Source organism: Fusarium proliferatum, assembly GCF_900067095.1.
Source record: "Fusarium proliferatum ET1 genome assembly, contig: FPRO_scaffold001, whole genome shotgun sequence".
Taxonomy (NCBI): domain Eukaryota; kingdom Fungi; phylum Ascomycota; class Sordariomycetes; order Hypocreales; family Nectriaceae; genus Fusarium; species Fusarium proliferatum.
This window is the reverse complement of record NW_022194790.1, coordinates 3,567,542-3,575,673: the sequence shown is the minus strand read 5'-3', so window position 1 is coordinate 3,575,673 and position 8,132 is coordinate 3,567,542. Positions and strand designations below refer to the sequence as shown.

Genomic DNA, 8,132 nt, shown 5'->3' with positions numbered 1-8,132 from the left:
TCATGAGTTACGTCGACCCTTACACTTGTCGTGAAGTAGGTGTCCGTTTCGTGCAGTGGTTCTCGTAAATTCGGCTCCGCAGTTGGGGCAGGAAGCCTTTGCGGCTTGGCCAGATTTTTCGCGCTGATGTCGCAACAAATTACTAAAAGTTGAGAATTGTCGTCCATTGCACCCGTGTTCCCAGCATCGCGGCTTCGGCCGACTTTGCACGACTCTGACATGTCCCGCTTCTTGCGTGTTTGCGCCTCCAGGGCCTAGGACGGTAGGTACCTGATACATAAAACCAACGTCCTGGCCAACAGGTACAGGCGGTGGTCGAGTACTGTTACAAACAGTCAGCGTTGCTCGCGAAAGATATGCACGCTGGCAAAATACCTATACTGACTGGATCCTGCATAAACTGCTGCATAATCCACGGGCATATTATAGTTTGCCTGTCTGATGGTCAGAGATTAGCATGGTCCGGGCGCCGCCTTATATATGCAGGGGTCTTACAAGCTTTGTGGGTATGAGGTAGTATAAACGGGTGCGGATTGCGTTTGGTGGTCTTCGAGGGATGGGCTGTAAGATTGAAGATACGTCGAACTGCTCATTGTAGTCGGAGTATCGCTCATGAGAGTCACGGGAGCAGGTGCCGTTGTATAGGCTGAGATGTTCATAGCTGCTGTGGTAGTGGCAAGCCCCAAAGCCGAAGGCGAAGAATCGACGTAAGGGTTACTGTTGGCGCGGCGCATTCTGTTCACCAGCCTCGAGTCTCGACGTGCCCTATCTGACTGTCGTTTGACTTCTCGCTGGTCTGCCGAAAGAGACAATCGTGGGGGGCTCGATGTCACGGATCTCGACTGTGGTGGGGGTGTGAGGCTGCTTCCAGAAACATGTCCCATTGAAGGCAGTCCAGGACTTAGCAAACTGTTTCCAGAGTTACTTGTCTCAAGAGGGCCTATAAGGATGTCAATTCCGACTGAAATCGAGTAGGAGACATTGCAACGTACCTGGCCATGTGAAGGCTGATCGAGGTCCCATGGTAAAGGCTGGATCAAATTGAATAGCAACAGTGCTTGGATAGTAATATTAGTACTTTATGTAGAGTTCAAGACGAAAGGAAATAATACCTCATGCTGGTCGATCGTCCTGCCTGACGAGAGTTCGGTACCAATTGATGCCTGTCCTCTTGGGGAAAGGAAATCAATGATCTTGGTTCCTCCTGAGCTTGATTTGGTTGACTCCAGGTTGAATCAATGCCTGCTGAAGCCAAGGTTGGAAACTGAGAATATGATTGAGAGGCAGGTGTGGAGAGGTAAGTAGACTCGGGGGTTGGAGTGTTCAAGTAGGGTGTGGATGAGTAATGGTTTGGCGAGGGAACTGGAGGCTGAGGGGATATTTCGAGCGTATGAGTTTGCGGCGAGGCACTTATGTTTGAGCCAAGTACGAACTCCCCACTAACAGAGACTTGACTACCAACAGTTGATCTGGTGGGAGGTGAGCTCGGGTTGTCACAGGTTCCATCTGTCGTGTTCGAGTCCATCTTGACTGAGGATGGAGGGGACAAGGGAAGGTATAGAGACTCGGATTGAGACATACGGGAAGTCAAAGAGCTATGAAGCCGATGATAGAGTGGTCTTGTTGTTGCGAGGTGCGATTAATAAGTAAGGGAACGAGGCTTATAACAATGCCTTGTGAAGCTGATTAGAGATGAAGACTCGAAAAGCTTGGTTATAAAGCGGTGATCTATCTATGGACCATCTGAGCCCCAAACACGGCCAGGGACAGGATGCCGACTTATATGAAGAGGGCAGTACACAATCCCGTTGGACGTGCATGACGAAGTAAAGGAACACTGACAGGAAACCTTCCTCGAAGAAGGCTTGAGTGACATGGAACCATGAGTACAGGGCAGTACCCGACAAGGGTCTGAATTGCAGTGCTGTGTAGAATGCCCCATAGCGTACGCTGAGCAATGAGAAAACATGCCGGTAACAAGGGTGAATAATGATTGCGGGAGTGGCACCATTGGAAGTGAAATGGGGAAAATAGCTTGGGTAACGAAGGGCTGGGGGGCGTGTTCAGAGAAAGAGATCCGGTAGCTATGGCCCAAGGGACCAGAAGTCATGGTGTTGGTATGTGGCGTAGCGGGGAAAGGGCAAGCACCCATCGATTTGAAGTTGACCGGCAGCGTGTTTAGCACCCATGTCGATTGCCTTACCAGGCCAGCGAGGTACCCATGCGACGGCTAGAGCTGACATGGGGTCATGAGTGCGCGCGCACCCACCTTGTAAGGCTCCATCAAATGGGTGGGCTCTCCTCCCACGTCGAAATCAAGCGGGTCATGGTAACAGACCCCATCGCTCAACCCATCGTACCCAAGATGGACCGGCACAATGAGACGACAGCCGAAACGTTCTGAGATTGGGCTGGTGCCGCAGCTGGAGGGTATTTGGAATACCAAGCCAATTATGTCTAGCGATGAAAGGATAGAGAGGTGCAACATGGTCCATATGCCAGTTATATGCTGTGCTTTAGGCTGATTCACGGTTGCCAATGATCGCTTGTGCTGCGTATGCGTCTCGCGGTTTAAAGGCCGAAACCCTGCTGGTGTCGAGATTTGACGCCTGGCGCTAACGCGTCAATTCTGAACCTTGGACCTTACTTGTGAAGTTGGTTTGCATACTTGATATGGCACGCGATGGAACACGCGCAAACTGGGTGCTATGCTTTGCAGGCGGCAGTTAGCTGACAACTGCGAATCGATGGCTTTCGAATGTTTCCTTGGAATGGGAGCTATGCTCAGAGGCGACAGAGACGGGAAGAGTGCAAAGAAAGCCGTGGGATTCGAATCCTTGCGCTCGCTTCTCTCTGGGCTCAACGAGTGAGCGGTCGATGCAAACGAGAAGGAGCCGTCTCCTTGGCTGTGCAGAAACCACAACTTAGTACTCGTGCCCTTCTGAGGCCCAATCCAATGGCATAATGTTCCAAGCGCGTCAATCCAATAGCACGAGTCAAAATGAGCGTGATACGTAGCGTGTTTTCCGTGCCGCCAAGAGCAAGCGCAAATGCTAGGCGAGAGGCAAGCTCGTCGTTAGGGGCCACGAAGTCTCGTCAATCCTCGACCTAAACGGTACAGTCTAGTTAGGCCCATCACTCTGGTCGTGGAGATAGGACGGTCTTAACGCATCTCGACAAAGGTTCAACGATTTGATTTTTGCCAAGAGGGGTTCGTCGCGTAAATTCTAGCCGTCCAGGACAAGCACCCTGGAACAGGCAGCCAGTCCAATAGGCTTGTACAAGTGAGCGGGTCGACAGCAATCGAATCCAGGGCCAAGGTCGCGGGCTCGTTGTTGGAAGGGCGGTCCACGGCGATCCATGGATAAGAAAAGACAGGACAATGGGTATAGGGATGGACAGAGGGGGAGGGTGTTAGGGGGCATCCCCATCCAATGCTACTGTACTACTCCCATCTACGGGGGCGTTCAAAGGCGCGCGGCGCCCGCTTGACATGCCGCTGAATTGACTGAGTGCCGGCCCGTGGAATAAGTCGGAATGGCTCCCCTACTGCCGCAGACAGGTTGATTACAAAAGCATAGCCGTTTCTCCCAGACCCAGGAAGCGGGTGCGAGCGAATGGTGACTAGTAGACGCCTTCCGCTTTTGGCGCGTGGTTGGTCTGAACAAGCGAAGCGGGAGGAGTTGATTAGGTAGGGGTGAGTTAGGTAGGCGCCATTGACAGGCGCAACTAACTGCGCTAGAAGGATGAATAATGCTTGCGGCCATCCATTCTATTCCCCCGCTACCGCGCAAGTCGCTATCAACCCATTTCCCTCGCAGTTATGTTCCCTGTCGATTCGCTTCCACGAGCGGCCGACTCTTGGCTTTCAACGTTAATAACACCAGGTCAAGTTAGGGTGGTAAGGGCAACTAGCCTAGCCCGGCAGTTTCCCACTTCACGGACTTTTCTGACTGTCAGACCGCTGGGGGCACTCTCTTTCACATTTTCAGTGCATTCTACCTTATTTATCATTGTTGACTTAGCATCTCCCCGTCTCCCTATTGACAAGGTATCATCTATCCTCGAAGATGCAACACAACATCCTGGATCAACAACGTGGCATGGGTGACTGACTATCATTGTCACGCACAGCCCCCGTGATCGCTCCATTCCCTTATCCTCAGACCCCAGGTTCGATTGCTCACTCATCCGCCCCCATTGGTACCTTACCCTCCATTTCTCACATTCCAGATAGGCAGCAGGAATAGCCATGCACGAAAGCAACCACAAAGCTCTCATAGGTCGCTAAGCGCGAAATCTGCTACGTATCGAGTCTATTTCCGTTTTAGGTAATCACCGGGAGACTGTATACCCATCCCCTTGCGTTGCTTCGTCGCTTGGTCAGAATCGGCTGTGCGTCATCATTCTCACAGTCCACCTGCACCACCACTGAGACCTTTCATTAACCCTTTCAGCCAGTTAGGCCTCAGACGAATTATAGGACAATGAACCCGAGTAGGTGTTTGGCGAGAATGACAGATCCAAAAACTCGGACTCTGGCTTGCATCGGTCCGATGCATCATGACAGCCTTGACCGATTGCAACACTGAACTCCACTTTATGGTGGCTTGGCCATGCTTGCAGCAGCTCGTAAAGACCCCAGGGCAAAACGGCTGCAGCGCTGACGGCGTCTAATAGAGCCAATCGATATGACTCTCCTATTCCACAGGCGCGCAATGAGCCAATGTCCAAGAGAGCGGGGATCGTCTAAGCCAAATGGCGCAGTGCGACAAAAGGACATTGACGTGGATCAGCAGCCTAGCGTTTGGCCCCCGACTCCTAGGAAGCCAATCGGAAGAATTGGCAGGGTCATAGCTTAACCAAAAACAACACTAGACGTTTTCGCGATCCCAGTACACAAACTTCCAGGTCTATGCTGGCAATCTTCATCACCCAGTGCTTGGCTTGCGGGCCAAGCCCCTACAACTATGTACAGAAACGCTGAACCACAACTCTCTGGCTCAAGCCTTATTACCGATGAATGGGCTCAGAGCTTGAGGCCTAGCTAACCCTGGCCTGTTGAGCTTATAATGGTCATCCCGCAAGTATCACAGACACTTAAATTTTCATGATCTTATGTCCATTTGAAACATAGCACAGCCTCTTGTTATCACCCTATGTGTGAAACAAAGCAGAGAACAACTCCACACCCAGATCCTCAAATGGTGCCTTAAGCCCTGACAAAGGAATCTTACTTCACTGGTATAGCCCATACCTACTTAGCGTTGTGAGCCGCTGTGTTGTTCGATAAGCTAGGTAGGTACGTGAGATTCTGATATGGACCACCCTCGGCATTCTGACGGTTTGAGGATACAAGATCAGTCAAAGACCTGATTAACGTCGGGTTGGTACCATACTTCAGTGTCTGTCATTTCTGGCAGTGCCGCTTCAAGGCTGATATTAGTCGATTTGAATATTTGACAATTTTCGATTGATTAGTTGTCATTTGTTCTTTCGTGATGGTTCCTCGAGTATCACTTTTGAAGGCTGTTATTCTTGAACCGTCTACATCTTCCAGGTGCTTGAGCTACATCCAATCCGGAAGCATTGAATACATGATATTATTTACTCACTAGAACAGCGCTTGAAATATACCTTCATTGTCTCAACCAATGCTCGGAATCTCAGATTGGCCTACAAATGGGTACCAGATATGCCAGGAGCTTACTGCATACTACCAAAACTGGACAGCACTAGCCATTTCAAGAGAGCTCAGCCCGTTGATATGCAAGCATGCGGCACTACTCTGAATCTATTACGGCAAGTAATTGCAGCAAACCATGTGGGAAATGACATTTTGGTTCTGAACATCGAGCCATTTGATCATGCGCATGGAGAAGCAGTATTCTCAAGGCAAGAACTGGGTCTTAGCTTTGGCGAAGCTATCTGGCAATCTAATCTACGCGCGCGGCATCCCCACCCTTCAGTTGAACACACACTAAGTCCATTTGCAGGAAAGCTGAGAAAGCCAAGCCTACTCAAAGAGCCATAAAACATCAAAGCACGCACGATTCATGGGGGCCACGCATGTTTCAGACACGCCACGGTTCCGTCGTCCTAAGAAGATCCCCAGAATTGACCCTAGGGATCAACGAAACGGCCATGATCCCTCCCTCTAGAGCACTAAAGATCACACCGCGAAAAGCTCCGGTCAAACCAGATTGCCTCCTACTAGGGATGAAACCAATGCTTCCAGCTCGAGGGGCTCAGCTTCGATCGGCCTAGACTACTGCAATCCTCAGATTGGTTTATGTCGCTGCCTGGAGAGGCGATCGATGCCATTTCGGTATTAAGGGCTTGTACATGTCTGAGGGGTGTACTGGTCAAGCAGACACCAGTTAAGCAGTGGGCAAGGCAGACTGGCAAAACTGGTCACTCATCGTCTAACTAATAAGCTACGAGAAAGCCTGCAAGAAAATGGTTATGGCATAGCGCCGCCACTGCCGTCGTCATACCCTGATCCAGTATTCGGTACCGTCTCGAGCAATTTTCAGCAGTCCCTCCTCTAATACTCAGCAATAACGGAACCATTAGGATTGGCATAACAACACAGGCATATTCGCCTGGTCTAGCTCGGTGGGTTCTGTGCATCAAGCCTTGGCGAACTTGCCTTGTCACGGTCGTCTCGGTAATGAAGGCTCAAGTCTCAAGCCGTGTGTTGAAGATCGACAAGCTCTATTAGTTAACGTGACGTCCTCTACCCGATCACTGGACGACAAGGGATCCTGGCCTGGTTCCATAACCGGTACAGTATCCATGTTATAGTGTACATGAAGATACAAACTTCAGCAGCTGCTCGCTACATTTCTGCCTCTGCTGGGAAGATCAAACCCAGCGTATTTGTTTAAAAGAGAAACCTTCTGAGTAAGGAGCGTTCTCTAGCTAGAGGCTATCGTCGAATGCTCTTTATAACGCGAACACCGACTACTAGCATAATCACCGTCACTGAGCGTGATGCAGAAATAAAGATTTCATGTTTTGTGATCGTAGCCACTGGGCTTTGCCGCATTCTTCGGTCCCGAGTTGTGCAATCTTTTAATCCTTGAATGTTATGTTGCAGGCCCATTATGACATGAAAAGATGGTGCTCAAGAGAACGACGGGATCCGTCTACATCTCATGGTCTGAGACATGAGGCAGTGTTGTTTAGTGAAACATCTTGTGTATGAAACTTTTCCTGCACTTCCATGTGATTTGATCTATAGGAAGTTCAGCGTTGAACAGATCTTCTAACGTCAAGATACTATGCCTTGCAGACCAACGTCTGTGAGATCCTCAAGGTAGTCGAAGCTACGAAGTTGCAACCCCCGAGAGCAACACAACATGTGTATTTCTTGACTTTCTTCAGGACTCGCTTGACTGCAACAGGGTAGTCTCCAGCTATATTATGGTCCTGTTCAAATCTCTCTGTATAGGCGTATAGTATGCGTGTTCCACTATCAGTCAATACCCGCGGGAGCGTTCAGTGCCTCATGTACCCTGGACAACTAGCCTCCTTTTCACGGCCCAGATATCCGTGTAGCGTTAACTTACCGCCTTCGGCCCAGGTGAGAACAACCCTCTTAACTGGTCCTTCAATTTATTGGGATGACGGAGCTTGTTGAGCAAGTTATTGACTAGTTGTTGTACAGTTCCGTATGCACATCAGAGCTTCTGCTGTTGAGAATCCTGAACGTTATCGAACAACTATGTTGCTTACAAGAGCAAACATGTTTGATGGTGGCCATATCTCATTGAACCCTGTGGTCAGGTCATAGTCATAGAAACTGGTTGAAGTCTGATCAAGCAAGACAGGGGGTGGATCTGAAAACTTGTAAGTCAGACTGAACATGTGAAGAATGCCCAAGCTAGCCTACGTTCGGAGTTCGAAGGACCAAAGACAACTTGTACCAGAAATATATGCCTTTCCTTGTAGGATTCCTCCACAGGGCTTCGCCTAGGAATATCAAGAGTTACTCTACGCCATGTTTCTCTCTTCCCCCGAGTCTTGTGAGGTGATATGCATGGACGGCGTCAATGGTCATATGATAAACTGTGGCATGCAGGCATCATACTAATGGCGGGATGAGGAAGAGGAGGGAGTCTACACAG

The 8,132-nt window shown here is 49.9% G+C and overlaps 1 protein-coding gene across 1 annotated transcript; it reads right to left on the bottom strand.

Annotated features, from left to right (window-relative positions):
- FPRO_00911 (uncharacterized protein) lies at positions 1 to 1,525 on the bottom strand (the record flags this gene model as incomplete). The annotated part of the gene is made up of 5 exons (XM_031221181.1): positions 1 to 322; positions 376 to 438; positions 496 to 940; positions 993 to 1,057; positions 1,113 to 1,525. 5 exons carry the CDS (start codon positions 1,523 to 1,525, stop codon positions 1 to 3), a joined length of 1,308 nt encoding a protein of 435 aa, XP_031075561.1.
- Between the last annotated feature and the right edge of the window lie 6,607 nt (positions 1,526 to 8,132).